General features: G+C 46.2%; 1 protein-coding gene across 11 annotated transcripts in view; it reads left to right on the forward strand.

Moving 5' to 3' along the window:
• LOC144169729 (mediator of RNA polymerase II transcription subunit 12-like protein) overlaps window positions 1-17,767 on the forward strand; it is a 114,383-nt gene extending 96,616 nt beyond the window's left edge. For 9 of the 11 annotated variants that reach the window (XM_077699046.1, XM_077699050.1, XM_077699048.1 and 6 more), the window contains one exon: window positions 5,860-17,767. In XM_077699046.1, coding sequence (XP_077555172.1) covers window positions 5,860-6,310 — 451 coding nt within the window. In that variant the 3' untranslated portion in view covers window positions 6,311-17,767. The remainder of the gene's footprint in view (window positions 1-5,859) is intronic. The other 2 variants (XM_077699052.1, XM_077699053.1) reach the window with 1 other exon arrangement.
• The last annotated feature ends 223 nt before the right edge of the window (window positions 17,768-17,990 follow it).

A 17,990-nucleotide genomic window follows, 5' to 3' on the forward strand; every position in this document is an offset into this window, starting at 1 on the left:
AAGAATATTTTTGACGACACATTTTTGGAGCGTTTACTTTTTGCATGGGGATGTGTCGACCAGGCTCTACTAAAGGCAGCTCATAGTGAGAGTACTGGTGCTGGAAGGGTAACAAGAAGCATGAATGAGGAGAACAGCAGAAAAAAATAACATTGACTAACATTCTTTTATGGCTTAGCTATTTGCTGCTGAATGTAGCTGGGATGTAAATTAGATAATGGTTCTGTGGTGCTCTAGCGAAGACATGTCTGCCAGCTAGCAACTTTTTGTGAATTCAGTGCTGCACAGGGGTTCTCGGTTGTTGTTGTGAAATGCCCAGTCTGTTGGGAAAAAGCTCGTCTCTTTTTTCAAACGGTACAGTAGAACTTTCAAGCTCTTTTGGTGCAAAAAAAAAAATGCTTTGCTTGTACATGCCCAAACCTGTCAAAGTATTTTCAGAGTAATTCCTCTCTCAATTGTGAAGTAGACGGCACAAAGGTTTGTTTTGATGGTGAGTAAACTTACTCCTAGTGCTTTGCTTGTCACATCAACATAAAGTATCAGTGTTGGAGAAAATTTTCTACTATATACATAGTTCATTTTTTAGTAGGTCTCTAATATATACCATGGTCACTTTGTTTCATAGGGGTATGAAGCTTCAAACAGATGTAAATATCCTCAAGCTGTGCTTGTGGCATGCTGCAAAGGAAATGTTTGAGGGGACTGTGAAGACAACTTACAACTTTGCTTTATTCAAAGATTTGGCACTCTATACGTTACTACTGCTCAGTTTGGCAGGAAACGATGCTTTTATTGCTGATAAATTTGTGTTAAAAGGACGGATTTCAGATTACGCGCCTTCTAATTAGATGCTATGGCATACCAGAGGTTCTAGTGGCATACTTTGCGGAGCAGACCAGGATGAGCAGTCAGTGTGATTTTAATGAATGCAGTCTGTCCGGCTGTAACCATTTCTTGTAGCAAAACCTTCTGTAAATTGCTGATACAGTTAAGGGGGGACGCGGGTCTTAGAATGGTCAAAAATGGCCAAAATATCGATTTTGAGAAAATCCAATTTTTGGAATTATTGTACCTTCAAGCACCTGCCTTCAAAATATCAACGCGAAATTCCATCGGGAAATACTCTAAAATCATGTTTTGAAACGCCTCGAGGGCCACGAAATGCCCAGAATTGGGCAAAAGTTGCTTCAAATTCCCGCGCGCCCCGCGGGCGAAGCAGCCGACCGATCGCCGCCATCTTGGTCTTGTTTTGAAGCTTGTTTCTTTGTGCGCATTTTGCGATATCTCAAAATGGCGTCGCTTGAGTAGAACGACCGGCCTTGCCAGTTTTCCGAAGGCACCTTCTCGGCCGCTGATTGGCTAGAGCGGGCGCGCGCGGTTTGAGTTCGCCATACGACCCCTCCCATTGGTCGGCGCGACTGCTGTCATGGCGGTCGCCATCATGGCGTCTGCTACGCGCGTCTGACGGAGTCCGCTCTTCTGGCGCAGCGCTCGCTTAGAGCAGTTTTTTTTTACAGTTTCTTCTAATTCTTCCATCGCGTACTTTCGTGAATGATGCCAGGAGACGTACGTTTGAAGAAGATGACCCTTCATGCGCCCGGGAAGCGAAAGCGTCGTCCGCCTATCCCAAGGTCGCGTGGTGCGACTTCGGGCCGCTCGACTCCGCCGGATGAGAATCGTTCGCCGCCTCGTATTGCCTCGCCTGCCCCATCGCCTGACCAACCACCTCCGGAATCCATACCTGGTCCAAGCACGTCCTGCCGGCTTGACACGAGGTATTACACGGCGGAGGAGATCGCCGCGCGTACGGAACACGCGGACGAGGTCAAGCGCGGAACGGAGACTAAGTCAGCAACGCAGCGGAAATTCGACCTCCTTGAAGTGGATTTGGCGCACTCAGAGGAAGAATCCGGCACAGATTTTGTCTTAGTGGATTTTGCAATGCTGAAGGACCTTTTCGCGCACGTCAGGTGCGGCAAGTGCGGGCTGGCGGCGCCGGATTTGAGGAAGCCTGACCGGCAGTACGGCCTCGCCGTGAAGCTCGAGGTGACGTGCTCGATTTGTGAACACCGTGTGGAACGTTTTTCCTCGCCAAGGACCGAAGGATCTGGCAATATCACTCTTTTTGAAGTGAATATGAGGGCTTTGAAAAGTATTCAAAGCATGGGGAAGGGGGTGACTGCTCTTTCAGATTTTTGTGCTGGTATGAACTTGTCCCACAGAGGCCTGCACCACAAGACATTCCAAGCGCACTTGAGGAAAGTGGTTCAGGTTTGCGAGGACACTGCAGCAGCCTCTGAAGCTGATAGTGTGCGTGCCATCAAGGACTTGTACACCTTGGTCAGCCGCCAAACAACATAGATGATATGTTTGATGGCACGTGGATGACAAAGGGACGGTTGTCACACATTGGAGTGGGCTGCATCATTGGAGTGTACACCGGCTTGGTGATTGATCATGTAGTCCTCTCTAACTTTTGCTTAGGTTGCACCATCAGACCCAAAGCTTCAGATGAGGGCTACGAAGATTGGCTGGCAGACCATGAGTGTCAGCGAAACATTGACTGTGGTGCAGGACGCATGGAGGTAGAGGCAGCCCTGATAATGTTCAAGCGCTCGCTCTCCAAGAATGGGCTGCAGTACACAACCGTGATGTCCGATGGAGATAGCCGCACCATGCACGGCTTGAAGGAAAAAGGCGTCTATGGGTTTATCCCCTGAGGCCAAGAAAGTTTGCCTTCCAGCTACATTTATTTTCCCCAAAAGGCTCTTTTGAGGGCCAACAACATGATGCATTTGCGGAAAACGCACTGCGCAGTGTCCCACCCCTGTATCCTCTCAAACTTCCAGCATAAAAACCGCGAATGAAATAGCCTCACCAAAGAACAAAAAAGGGGGGCACCTAAAGCAAGTTTCACCCTCACACTTTTGCCGTACACAATATTCTGGGTACCACAGTGCACTGTAATAGATGATGGCACTTCACGAAGGACTGTTGCAGTTTTCACGACGCCAGCAAGACACCACCAGATTTCACAACGCTAACAAAATGCCAACAGATTCGAAGTCGATAAATTTTGCTGAATTCCTGTTGGGGTCCGTTACTTGGCCTTTTGTATCTCCAGTTCTAGTTGACATTTTTGGAATCCAAAGACAGATTTGAAAATGGGAAGAACATGTCTTTGTTACTGGGAAATTTTGAAGCTACACTACTGATGGTTCATCTCATAACACATGGCCAAACTTCAAATGCAGTTTTCTCAGTTTCATATTTTTGGTCACTTCCCTCAGCCTTACGCAGCTTTTTGGAAACTTATTTTTGCTTCATAAGGTCAATCTTGGTACCATTTTTTTCAGTACAGCCTGAGGCAGCCGATGACATTCTTAGTTTTTCTGTTTAGGCTACGCATAAATGATGACTTGCAGTTATTTTGATGAGCCAAAATATCCAATACTGCCATTTTTTGTACTTGACATATTTTTTTAGGATGCCGTGACTTTAGAGAAAAACGAAGAATGTCATCGGGTATGGGAACTCTCTGGCTATCCATTCATGTAATTAAAAGCGACAAAATGCAATGCGAAAGTTCATTAAAGCTGCGTAAGAAATTACCTAATTGCGGTTTAGACTTTGTATGATAACTTTTGAACTAACAGCACCAGCTCAAATATAATTGCATATTTGAAATCTACAGAGAAAAGCACATCAGTGTGCAAATTTTCATAAGTTTCTACCCATAAATAAAAAAGTTAGTTTTAAGACCCTCGTCCCCCCTTAAACGTCATTATAATGAGATGGCCATAACAGGCAAATCGGAATTTCCCTTGAAAGTCCCCATGGAAATCAATGTATTTAAAACCTCGTTTCAGCTATGTAAAATTTGCTTACATAACGAGCAAATTTTGTTCGAAAATAAAATTTTGAAGCAATTTGACGGCAGTGCGCAATGCGGATTTAAGACGGCGCTCAAGGCGAAAACTGTATTTTTAGCAGTTTGAAACTCCCACCATGCACACTCCCACAACGCATGCAAAGCCGGATGCCACTGCGCCCGCGAGAGAGAGAGAGATAGAGAGAGAGGAACAACTTTATTGATACCCAAGGATCAGGGGAGGGGGCGGTGGGTGGTTCAGAGGGCCGCCGCGACTTCCAGGGCCCGGGTGGTCACCAAGACTTGACTCGATGCCTCCGGGTCGCGCAGTGCCTGCTCCCAGAGGGAGGGGGGAGGAAAGGGGTCTGCTGGGCACTCGCACAGAGAAGGATGTTGGGGAGTCGAGATTGTGTGGGTGGGTGTGAATGAGCGGAGTGGGGTGGGGAAGGTGTGGGTCTGGAGGACGCACAGGCAAAGCCATTGCCTCCTCCTTCCTCTCACTGCGCACAGCACACAGCCAGTGCACATGGCACTCACTGCCGAAGCGCGCTCGCCTGCAACTGTTGTCACCTGGCATCGTGCACTGTGGGAGCTGCGTTGTTGAAGTTGTGTGCGTGTTTCCTTTCTTTTTTTTTTTTTTTTTTTAACTGCTTCAGCCTCATCTATTATTGCACTGCACGCGTGATTTGAGCAGCATGAATGGGCCAGGCGGAAAGCGAAAAACGCTAGACGTGAAAAGGGCTGTGATAAAAGCCGTCACATCGGGCACGAAAATAAGCGAGCTGTCGTTCGTATAAAAAAGATGCATCAACGTTCAATTGCAAACTTCCTTGTCTCTCTGACATACAAGTTATGTATTCTGAACTGCAATAAAGTAGGCGTGCAAAAGTCCCTTTTTATCTCCAGATTGCAGTTACTTTGTTGTGTACTGCCATGCGGCGCGATGCGATTTCGCCTGCTATTTGTTTTGGGCAAGTAAATTGCCAAATATTTACATAAATGCCCGCTAAGGCTGTAACGAAATATTGGTTATAAAGAGATAATTGCAGCACCCCTTAATTATAACAAGGTTTAAGTGTATACAGGTAATCCAAGCTAAATATAGGGCGGAAGGTAAGGGGTGAGGGGGGTCTTGCTCAGGTCGGGACCAAAAACTCAAGGTGATGGCCACGAAAATATACTGCTGCTTTCACATTTTTCGTCCACAAAGCGCACATTTTATTTATTTGCTTTGTTTCCATTCGCAGTCGAGACCAACAAACAATTGCTTGGTCACATGCTCACAGTTTGATTTGTTTCTAACCTTCGGTTCGGTGTTCCAGTGAGAGGATTGGGCGTTGGAGTACTGAATTTCTGATGTTTGTTTTGTAATAACGTCCCACGTTTGTCAGTGCCATACAGTGATGGCACCGTATCCTTAGCTTTTGTTGTTTTTGCTGCCCCAAGATTTTGCACCAGGGCCTTATTGCCGTAAAATAGCGTTGTTCTGTATTTCGTGCACAGTTATTTTTGATTGGGAGCACACAATGCTCTCAAATTTTTTTCATTTTCAGTGGCATCAGTTAATCTATGCCAGCCTACCGAGTGGTATCACAGGTGACATCATTCAGCGATTGTGTAAAAGTGCCTCCGAGCTTTGGCACCCTTCCTCCTCCTCTCCTAGTTACCTAGCCTAATTGATTGTAGTGTGCACTAGGCTTGAAATTTTCATTAATCTACCATGTCAACTGTATGACTAAAGCAAAGTTATAGGCAGTCTTCACAGCACCATGTGCCACATTGTGTGACAAAACTAAAGTTAATTATAATAACAGGATGAGGCATAAGATGAGTACTTTGGGGGTACCACAGTCCTTGGCTACCCTGCCAAGGTAAGCGTAACTGCTTCGCTGCACTACATTCACGAAGAGAAGAGTGCCTTGCACTTGCAGTGTAGTGGCCTGATAAACGTGCCTCGTGCGATGTTTGCGATCCCCTCCCCCCCCCAGGCCCCAGTACGGGCTCGGTCCAGGAGGAGGCGGTGGAGGAGGTGCCGGCCTGGTGGCCGGCCCCGGTGGAAGCGCCCACCTTGGTGGTGGACCAGGAGGTGGTCCCCCGGCCCCCCAGGGGCCGGGGGGGCCGGGGCCGGGGCCGATCCCGGGGGGCTACGGCGGGGGCGCGCCACCGGGGGGGCCACCTGCTGGTGCGGCCGGCCTGATGGCCAGCTCCATGCACCACCAGCAGTTCCTGGCCCTCAAGCAGCAGCAGCAGCAGCAACAGCAGCAGCACCAGCAGCAGCAGGGCCCCCCACCGCCGCACCAGCAGCAGCAGCAGCAGCAGCACCAGCAGACGGCCGCGCTGGTCGCCCAGCTTCAGCGACAGCTCTCTGGCGGCGGTCCCCAGCAGCAGCCCCAGGGGGGGCAGCAGCATGCGGCCTACCAGCACCCAGGGCCCTACTGACGACAGTGAAGAGGGCGGCGGGCTAGCAGTTCGGCAGCATCCGGGGCCAAAACCACGACTAGCGCCTTGTCATGTGTGCAGGTTGGCTGGCAGTGCGGCAGCTAGGCACGAAGGCTCGACGAAAGCTTGTGTTGGCTAGCACTTGCACAGGTGCAGTCCTGGCTACAGTTGCTGAAGCAGCGCGTCGCCTGCTGTCTGCTAGGCAAGCTTGCACTGGCAGCTGGTGATGTCACTGTTCCCTCGACAGGGACAGCCACATGTGCACGCATAACGGCAGCCGACGAGGAAAGTGTTTGTGCCACAGTATCTGGCCTTCCAAGACCAAATGCGAGCTGATTGAACGTAAAAGCCTGAGTATGCTGGCTATTCAGTTACCAACAATTGAACTACAGCCCAAAAGAGTGACTACTCAAGGGGGAAAAAAGGCATGCCAGTGACAGCTGAATTAACCATAAGGACACCCTGGACACACTTCATGAAGCAGGCTTACTGGCCGGATCCTCAACCTAAGCAAAGTGCATAGCTGCAGCCAAAGTCGCAGCTGTACACAACTGCGGTGCCTGCTTAGCAGCACTTCACATCAACGTTCAGCAGGCCATGGCCTCAGCAAAGGAACGTCCACAACAGCAGTTGGCATTTATAGTACAACACAGGGTCTTGCTTGTAGTGGCCGATTTGCTCTTCTGCACGAGTTGCATGCCGTCTCAAATGATTTACTTCTTCATCTGCATCAAGTTCCATCTAGCAGCTCCCAGAATCCTGTTGAAATTTCTAATCCTTGGAAGCATAGCAAGGTCCCTGTGCACTTGTTTGAAAGTGAACAGTGCTGCGTAATTATCACCAGGCAATCAAATAGGTGGCCAGGAACTGCGTAGAGTGTTTCTTTTTGGTTTCAAAATCCCAGAGCTCTTCATCTTAGTGGTTGTTATTTATGCACCATGCGCTGCGATTTAGAGTTCGTTTTTTGGAACCCTGCGTGTATGCATTGCTTAAGAGCAGGTGTTAGTGTTGACACATTTGCACCCATGCTGGCAGCTTCTTGGGGCATTTGAATGATTGCTTGGTAGAAAAAGAGTGCCCCTCCCACCCTCCCCCAGGCCTGGCATTTAGTGTGCAGGGAGTGACGGTGTTTTCGGCTATTGTGGTTTGGTCGCTAACGTTTATTTTGTGTACTGCACTACTTTGTGTTCCAAGCATTCTGCTGGCTTTGTGAAGAGAGAGGGAGGCAAATGATAGAGGGGGGTGAAAGAAAGGTGCACAGGTTGAAGGGGCCATGAAGACAACATACAACTTTGTTTTGTTCTAACAATTTCATGTTTTACAGTGCCCTCAGTGCTTTTCTGGCTACAAGCACTGAGAAATTTGAGAAATTCAACAGTTACGGCTGAAACCTCAGTTGTTCCACTTCATTGCATGTTTCGTGACATCAGCAGCAATGTATTCGAGGCAGGTTCCTCAAACGGAGGGTTAGTATAATGACTCCATACAGCATCCAGATGCTGCAGTCCAACAGGAACCGGAAGTAACAGGAGGCCATGCCAAGACATGCCTAGTTACCAACAGCTTTTCTGGGTGGCACCGCATTGACACTTGGTAACCAGTCCGGTGCTCTGTTTACTTCTGATCAAACCTGTATATGCTGTGTTTTGTTACAGTTCTTAATAATCACTTTGGGAAACAGTGGGTGTAACGCAACAAGCCGGGTCACGTAACTTGCAGTGTTGCTATGCAGCTGTTTTTGTGCCAGAAACTTGTCTGCACCGTGCGTGATGGTGTTTCACAGCACTGGTGATCAGTAGCGCCGTATGCAGTACGTAGCATTATGTGCTTGTTCAACGCCGCCTGTATAAACATTGCCGAACGCGTCGCCCGCTTTCCAATGGGAGCGGTAGGGATGCTTAGTTCAGGCACTCATCCGGTATGTGGCGCGCACTGGCAGACGCCTTACGTCACTGCTTGCGTGTCGCGAACACTGCACCCACTTCTACAGCGTGTGTCTGTCAGCTTGCCTCGAAGGCGTGGGAGCGCTGCCTGGGGAACAGTGGAAAAACTGTCAACTATTTTGCGTAGTTTCCGAGAAGCGGGGCTGGCTTGCGGACATGAAAGCACGTAGGAAGGCTACGGAGCGGGAAAGGGTAGGAGAGAGCAACAGGAGAGTGGCTGCTTGGCCATTTTTCGCTCACGCGTTAGGAAAGGATTATACAGGCAGCGTTGGCTTGTTCAAGACTTATGCTGTTTATCCCGCCATTCTTACTGCTATAAAATTATTACACACTAAATTTCAAGTGCAGATGGCTCGTTTTGAAAACCTATAAGCCAGTCGCTTAGCAACGTGAAAGCCAATCGCACTAGCAGGACTTGATGCTACACAACAACTGTAGTGTGGGAAAGAAGCTGCCTTTTCTCGGTTTTCCTCATCATATAGCTTAGGTACTTGAGTTAATTTTATCTTAAAAGTAGTATCAGTGTTATTGTAACGAGGCAGTTTTTTTGAGTGAGCCAAAATTTTGGTTTGTCTTTATAGCCCCTTTGATCACAGGCGATGTGTTTATGGCACATTGTGCTTTTTTCTAGTTCTTTACCAGGAGCAAAAAATCTCTTACAAGCGACACTTACTAGCCAGTCAGTGCAAAGGTGGGCTTTCACTGCAGGTTACCGTTGTATGCAATCAAAATTGGTTGTTGGCTGCTGCTCATCTTCCACGCACTAATTTTTTTTTTTTTTTAGACTCCGTGGAAAAACTATAGATTAAAGAGTAGGTTAGAGGTATAAAAAAATAAAGAGGAATTGGTGAGCGGACGTAAATGAAAAGGGGCATCACACTGGAATGCAGTAACGAAAGCTTGCAGCTTTAGCAAACAAACGTTTGATAACGGTGGTGGTCTAGGCTGGGGCACTGAGGTCTTGCTTTCTATTTTTACGCCGAGACTTAATTTTCAGACGTAACTAAAAAACAGCTGCTACGAAACAACGGTCTCGAAAAGCGTAGGAGAGTAATCAGAAAAATATTGTAGTCACCTTATTTTAAAGCCGGAGTGCCCGTTTGTAATGTGACGAGAAAAAAAAATTAAATAAAAAGCCGTTCCACTCAATGTGAAAGCTGTCGGAAGTGCAGAGCAGTGATTCACCATAATGGGCTGTAGCGCCGTTATCCACTCACTGCTACCACCCAATGCAATTCAGATTTTCCGCCTTCGCAGTGCTCGTTCGCCCGCTGCCTGAAACTGCGCCAGTGGGAGTTCTGTTCTTTTTGTGTTTGCTTCTCCTTCCGCATGTGCCGCCGTTGTGCTGCCACCTTTTTTCACTTACTATCGTAGAAACCAACCCAGCGAGCGTTCCTAACTAAATGAACGTGGGCGCTGCCAGTTAATTACGTATATTTTGCCTCAAATGTACCTACAGTTTTCTTTGCGCTAAACAACGGGGAGATGTAGGACAAGTGCCAGCGGTTCACGAGTTTCGAACGCTTATGACTAAAGAAACCGCTTGGCTTTTGAAGCCTCTGGGTGTCATGCCGCGACGACAGCAGCTACGACGGAATGCCGTGTTGCTCTACTTGGGTTCAGCGAGCGAGCTACGACAACAAGGCGAGCGCCTAAAGTGCTCTGAACTTAAAATACTTCATGCCTTTCGTGGTGTTGGTCATAGCTTTGCAGCTTGGTAGCCCTAGCAGCAGAGTGGTCAAATGGTGTAAGTTGATGCTTCTTGCCTTCTCTCCTGTACTGGATTGTTAGCCTTGGCTTGTGGCTGGTGGTGACAGAACCCCTGATGGCCACAGAACACTGGCGATTAGTGCTTGCAAGATTTCTATGCAAAGCTATTTGATCATTTCCAAAATTGTTTGACGAGTCAGTTCTTGTTGCCGTCCTTCGTGTGGCTTTGGCTGGGAGGTTCTCTTTGAAGGGACCATGAAGACAAAATACAACCTTGTTTTAACTTGAAAGAACTAGACCTTGGTAACTTCCCCAACTCCATTCCCGCCTCGAAAAGTTTTTCACACGAAGAAAAAAAGAGAAGGAATATTGTCAAATTTTAAAATTATGCGCTATACAACATCAGCAGTGACAGTGTAGGGGATATATTAAGAACACATCTGAACTAACTAACAACTAACTTAATGTTGACATTCAAGTGACGCAATCAAACAGGACCAGAGGCACTATACTATAATTGCACAATCTTGTTTCTTGGCAGCCTCCAGAAACAAGAGGCACAATCTAATTGCACAATCCCTTTCATCTAGCAGGAGCAGGACAAGAAAGTCACTGGTGAATTGCCACTACTTGCTATGTTTTCCATATTATCTAGAATAATTGTTTAAAGTTTGCTTCAAAATTGGCGTAATTGTTATTGATACATTGAAATCTATTCAATAACTGCCCGCAGGTGTAGTGGAAGCCCCCAGGTGCTCTTAACGCTTTCACATTGGTATAAGCGATGCAGATGTCCCCTCCTTAGCTGCAAAGGAGTGCAGATGTTGGAGCCGAGCGAAAGACCATGAATCCCTCGCCTGAGGAGTAAGTTTGACGAAAAGGCCAGTGAGGGGGGCGAAGCAGTTCCCCTGCAATTCTCCTAACGTGCTGGCTATTATTTTTTTCGGTTTTGGTTATTTTTATGTTCGTGACTGAAGGTGCTCACTAGCAAACTCGCAGCACATAGGTGTGGCCCAGATCAGGGTCCTGCCCCAAAACAGTTATTGGAAGTTAATTGTTTTAAAGCAGACAAAAAGACCAAGCCAGCTCATCTCCTGCCCCCCTCCTTTCTCTCGCTATGATGTCAAGCCAATGGTAACAATGTATGCAGTGCATAGCTCCACAACTAGTTGAAACCGTGCCGGATAATAACATGCAGCGCTTAACAAGGGTGCAGGAGTTGTCTACCTAGAGAATTCGAATCCGCAGGAGCAGAATCGTGCCAGATAGAAATTACCAGTTGCAAGGGCGAGGCTTATGAGGATGGGGTGGCTTATATAGCTGCTATCAGGCACTACATCTGTTCTTTGTGTTTTGCAGAGACAGACATGACAAGAATGACCAGGATCGCTGCAGAAATACAAAAGTTGCTTACTCAAATTTTCAAAATTAAAAGTACAAGCGAATGGAACGCTGCTCATTTCTTGACAATCAAATAGTTGCTGCTTACTTTCCCATTAGCCTTGATGCTCTGTTTGGGGGACCAGTGAGAACAGTGCAAAATTTGGTGTTTTGAAAATTCCAAACCCGTGCCAGCCTAGCTTGGAAAGCAATATTTCATTCCAAGATAGGTACTACAAGCCTTGCACTTCCTCACCTCTAAATGTGCCCAAAACATACCAAACCACTCCTATTTACGAAAAGAATTGAGCGAAGAGAGCATTTTACAGTAAAAAAAATTGCGGACAGTGTTAGCGTAGATATGACGCCGCATTTCACTTTCCTAGAAAACTTGACCGTTGCGTACTGGAACAACGTACATGAAAGTGTGGGCAGCGACCACTACATTGTTTCTATCAACCTAAAAGCAGGTTCATCCAAACCAAGGGGAAAGAGAATAATAACGAAATGGGACATGTTTTGACCACTCCAGCAGGCAGAACTATGAACGGGAGATGACGAAATGGAAATCGCGGATATAGATGAATGGCCGGCATTCCACAGACACTACGAACGCCCCACAGAGACTGTTCTGGAGGAAAGCCAAGCTCCCCATTGTGCGGACGCCCGACTCCTGCACATATGGGATGCAAGGATGGAAACGTTTGTAAAAGCACAAATATAACAGACTGCTCAGGAGGCGAACGCACAGCTGGGTAGGGACATCAAAGACTATGCGAACCAGCTCTCTCATCAACACTGGCGCAAGGTCTGCGAGCGCATGGGTCTTCAAATGGGGTTGTTGCAAACGTGGAATATCTTATGCAGCCTCGTTGACCCAAACCAAAGTAAGACAATACAACCACAAAACTCGGGAAGGCTAGTGCATGAGCACAGAGGCACTGATGCAGAAATACTTAAAGAAATTAAGGACGGGTGTGTTGGGACAAATACTAAGGCCGGTTTCAGTCTGTTGCCGCAACTGACAAAATACCTGTAAAGAATGACGTCATTTCATGTCTCAGCCAACCGAACTGCATGGCACGCCGTTTTTTTACGTCCATAGACCACGATATGGCTTTTGTGTCGGTAGTCTGAACATGGCCTAACATTCAGCTCAAGAACTACGAGGGTATTGGCAACCCAAAGCTAGACCAACCCATCACCATGTACGAGGTTTGCACTGCAATACATGACTTACACACTAAATACACCCTGGGTCTTGACGGCGTAAAGAATAAAATGATTCATAACCTAGATGACATATCCATTGAGGCACTCACCAAATATATGAACCAATGTTGGGAGACGGGTCGCGCACCATGCCAATGGAAAACGGCTAGAATAGTCCTGATACCGATGCCAGGAAAAAAAACTACACTTAGAAGCCTCAGCTAAGGACCATCCATATCCGTAACTTCATGACATGGAATAAAATGAACTATACCCCTGCACCTTGACAGGATTTTTGGGTGAAGTTGTTGACTCTGGACATCATGTTACACATCAAACACCAGATAATTGACGGCAAGAGCGGCTCCTTGCTCGACGTCAGGGCGATTCTCGGTCTTGATCTTACCAAAGCATTCGACAATGTTTGCCACGGGGCAATTCTTGAGGGCCTGGAGAGGAGGGCCTGGAGAGGCTGGGGATGAGAAAAAGAGTTTACAATTACATTGGAAACTTACTTTCTGACAGAACGGCAACCCCCTAGTGGTTGGAAACATTGAATCGATTGAATTTGAAATTGGAAACCGAGGGACGCCGCAAGGCTCGGTACTATCGCCGTTTTTATTCAACGCCTTTATGCTGGGACTACTCAACAAGCTGAATAAAATAGCCACTCTAAATCACAGCCTCTACACAATCACAACCAAATCACAACTTTTCTACGGAGTCACAGAATTTTGTTAATGCAATTGGTGGCCGCCAAACTAATCCATAGCAAAGACACATGATTGGACGATTGTAGTGGTGCCTCTAGATGCGTTTCATTGCATCACTTGTATGCTGACGGGCAGTTAACACACTTAAAATTGCATTTTTAAGGCTTGCCTGTATGACATCACTCCTGTCCATAACACATCAGTGTAGCGCGAAGTTTGAAAATTTTTTATCCGTCTTGCGTTCTTTCGGTTAAAAGACACCTTTCGAGGCTAGATTGGAGCTGAACGAGGTACTGAAGCCTTGTTCTTTCAAATTAAAACAAGTTGTATTTTTTCTTCATGACCTCTTTAAAAGATATGAAACAGGCTCGTTTGGTCAGTTCTATGGCACCTATAAAATATTGTATGCCCAGCCAATGTGTGCTGGTGTATCCGGAGACATTGGGTGTGACGTTGCTAGTGCCGTATTTTCTTGCATTTCTAGAATCAAAAATTGAGGGCTTGCTTTCTTTTGCACCAGTCTTGATCATTCTTTTTTTTTGGCATCTGTCTGCAGCATGAAGGACAGACGTAGTGCCCAGAGAGTACCTGAAAGAAAAGTGTTGTGGAGGTCCTCTAATCTACTTGTGCCTATCCCTCTGGCAGTACCACTCAGAATCGTCCAGTGGCCCCTACCATAGCAGCTAAATCGACCACTTCTTGATTAGTGCCCGTGCAGTAAGCCTCCATTTGAGCCCACACACTTAACTAATTAACCGCAATGCATTGTTTAAGCCAGGCTCATGTTATATGCCCGCTTAGAAAACACTTCACTGCCGCACCGATTCTTTCCAAAAGGGCGTGCTAATTGTTTTAGTGTGCGGCACTTGGCAGCGGTTACTGTGGTTCGGCGGCAGCAGTGGCGGTGTAAACGAGCTGGCAAAGACAGAAAGAAAGCAGCAGAGGAAAGTATGGTGAAAGTGTGTAAGGGAGGGCAGTGTGCTGACCCCGCATGAGATGCTCGTCGGTGGCGACACTTGGCGAAAGTGTGAGGGGGAGGCAGTGAGACATGCTCCTCGTTGTGTGGCTCATCTGAACCATGTGACATTTGGGTGGGAGGTTCAAACACAATTTGCAACAACACGCTCAGTGGCGGCGATGCGCTGCGGAATAACGGCAGAGGTAGCGCGTACAGCCGTGCGTTCGCTGATGACGCGATCCTTTCCTGAGACGCAGCAGGTATGCACCGTGACCAAGAAGACTGCAGTTCGGGCTGCGCACAAATTTCGCACTAGAGAGTATAGTAATCGTTAACCTTTTAGTTTTTTTTTTTTTTGCATTTTTTCTCTAGAAACAATTTCCTCAATAACAACTCTAGGTGCTTTCTTTTCATTTTTGTCATTGAACACATACATGCTTTGTGCGAATGCTGCTTTGCAACAAATTTAAAAGATTATTTGAAGGCTGAAAGTTGCACTTGCACCTTATGTAGGGCGACTCAAACTGACCCTGCTTTGTGGGAGATAATGCCGATTCCATTGCATCCACAATTTTGAAATTGCTTTTACTAGGGAGGCTTCACTGCATTAGAAGCTGGCTCCGAGGAAAATGTTTAGAAAAAGAAATATGACGCAAACATGGACGCTTGGTGGACTCTGGTAGGTGCTTACTCGAGCTGTAGGGCTAGTCTGCAGCAGCTAGTACTAAAACGGGGTGGTTGTGGAGAGTGCTAGTCCAGGGCTAGTTTGGCGACTCACTTCTCGAAGCACTGTGTTATCGAGCTAGCAGTGTCTTGGAGAGCATGATAGCAAACGGCACATAGGAGGGAACAAAGTCCTTCAGTTACTCTGCCCTTGGTGCGATTACTTCCACATTTCAGGAAGAACAACTACGGAAGTTGCTTTTCATGCAAGTTTGATTGGCTAGCAATCGCAAAATAGTGCTAACGTGTGCGTTTCTTTTAGACCCAAGACCCTAGAGCCCAGTTTGCAATGGGAGTGATGGTAATGGGCAGTGGTTGTTCGTAGCTTGTGCGTTCGGTGCCTGATGTCTGGCAAGGGTTCCTTCGGTTGCACTGAATGCTTCGTTGACCCTAATGTGGTGGGACCACTGAAGCTAGCGGTAGTGTGAGGAAGTGACGTGCAAGCCCGTGGAAGGCTTGCCTCTTCACGTGAAACAATAAATGGCTTTCTTTCTTTCTTTCTACAGCTTTCTTTCACTTTTTCATATTGAATTCCTTGTTAAAGTCTGCTTCAGAGCAAGGTGCAGCACTGCCTATATTAGCAGTGCCGAGCAAAAGAATTGTTGTGGGGCACTGTTGAGGGGGCTGCAAATTGTCGCGCTGCGTGTTGTAGCCATCTGACATCCTCACTTTATCTCCTGTGGCAAATCCCCTGACCTTTCTTGATTAATTTGTTACTTGTGGCATTATGTTGAGTTGTTTTTTTTTTCTTTTCTTTTTTCTACAACTGTTGAAATAAATCTCGAAAATGGCCACATTCGCACATATCAACAATCACGTAAATGAAGCGAGAGCTTCCTGTAGGTGCAGTGGGGAAGCAATTGTGCGACTTGAGCACAGCTGTACAGGCATACAAATTAGTAGCACTCGTTTTTCACTCTTCATAGTTGCAGGAGGTTCCGCCCCCTACCTGTGGGGCAACTGACTGCGAAGTAATTTTTCGAGGGGCTCCGCACCAGCTGAATGCGGCAAGTGCTTGTTTTTTGGGGGGGATGGATACTGGTCTGGAGTTGTGATGATTGTTCGCACAAAAACGTAACAGAAGTGTATAAATATTACGGTGAATAGAAAGACGTTAGAACTGCCATCACTGCCAAGTGCACGCCTGGCTGGTTGTCTGGGTGCTGCTTCTGGTTGCACAAGAATGTTGCACAGGAGTTTTAATGGCTTTGTGGTGTGTGCAGTCTGTCGTGGCCGACGTCAGTCACTGTCACAATCAAAGCGTGCGCGTTAATCTACTTGATTCTGCACAGTGGTGTGTGCAGTCTGTCGTGGCCGACGTCAGTCACTGTCGCAATCAAAGCGTGCGCGTTAATCTACTTGATTCTGCACAAAGTGGGAAACATTCTACTTTACTTTGTTGGTTACTGCTACGGCTGGAAAGTAGAGGGGGAACTACTCTGCAGTATACTATGATCTTAACGTCATTTGTACTATGATCTTAACGTCATTGTTTACTTGAAGCACATACAGCTACAGTGTTCCAAAGCAAACGAAACAGTGAACGTTCTTTTTCTTTTTTTCCCTTTAAGGTACAAACAGCCCTCATTTGCTCTTTTTTATAAGGCGATGTGATTTCAGTAGAAAGTGCAAAGTAGGTATTGCGGGACACATAAGAGAAGGTGAATCCGGTATGACACCAGCGCTATTTATATCTTGTTCCCCAAGTCCTAACTGCTGTGCTTTATGCTGCTTTTGTTCTAATTTTGTTCTGCTTTTGTTGACCAGTTTTATGCATTCATGTGACATGGCTTAGTTGTCTAAAGGGGTTCAGTAGAGTGTAATAATAAGGCAAGATGGTAGCGCAGTGAGGTTGTTAGACGACATTTAGAAAATGTTGACGTGTTTTCATTCCAATGCAAGCCCATTAGTTTTGGCAGTCAGTATCGAAGGGACGTTTATTCGAATGCACAGTGTAGAGGGGTGGTTGGGTCTGCATTTCTTTTTCTTGCCGAGGCGTTCGTTTGAAATTGGCTTTGAAATTGAAATTGGCACAGTTTTGAAGTTCATTTGAAATTGGCACAGTTGTGAAGTTCGTTTGAAATTGGCACAGTTTTGAAGTGACATTTGATTTTTTGCACCGGCACGCTTGGTAGGTTCTTTGTGTCATCTTATTATTATTGGTTGATGCTGTGTATAGTAGAGTTCATCTGGTGTGCTGACATGATGGATATGGTGGACATGACTGACATAGAGTGAATGCTTTTGTGAACATATTTAATAACGTTGTACTTTTGTTGCTCTTATAAATTGAATAACAACATCCATAGCGATCACAGCATGTCCCTGGACATGAAGTATATTCTGTGAAGCTGTTCTTCTGTAGAGTCGTGAAGTAGTGCTTTTTCTTCATTTTTTCCCCCCAATTCAACAGCTTGTCTGCTTTTATACAAGGGCTTTGTATATATGCATCGCATTTGGCATCTGTCAAACGTACTTGTTGTAGCTCCTTTATTTTTTGGAGGCAAAGGTTTTATCAATGAAAGTGCAGAGCTCCCACATTTGGCGGATTTCTCTTCCTTCAAGTATTACACTTCACTTTTAATACGATTATAGTTGTTATTATTCTATCGTATGTGTGCATGTGCCTTGTGGATTTCCTGGAGCAATGAAATTGGATGCCTGTTTGTGATTGCGAGTTTGGAGGAATGTCTCTGTCAGAAGGGCTATTAGCTGTTTTGAAATTTTTGTCTGTTAAATTATTTGTTGCAACTAAGACTGTGTAAATAATGTTCAATGAATGTCTGTAAACAATAAACTGAAATGCACTTAAAACAAATTTTCATTGTGGAACCCATTTCTGCCAGCATCAAATCACAGAAGGCATGCTAGTTGGGCAGAGCATTTTTTTCACACCTATGACTTTAAAATCTGTTAAGTCTAAGTCTGAAAGCTATTTTGAAAAGCCTTTTTTTTTTGTTCAGTTCTTCATAACCACGATGACAATAATCTGTGGATGTCAAAGGCAAGCCTTTCAATTTAACCTTAAAAAGGCCCCCCCC

Source organism: Haemaphysalis longicornis, unplaced genomic scaffold (genome assembly GCF_048455015.1).
Source record: "Haemaphysalis longicornis isolate Haplotype H1 unplaced genomic scaffold, Haemaphysalis longicornis Haplotype H1 scaffold_2, whole genome shotgun sequence".
Classification (NCBI taxonomy): domain Eukaryota; kingdom Metazoa; phylum Arthropoda; class Arachnida; order Ixodida; family Ixodidae; genus Haemaphysalis; species Haemaphysalis longicornis.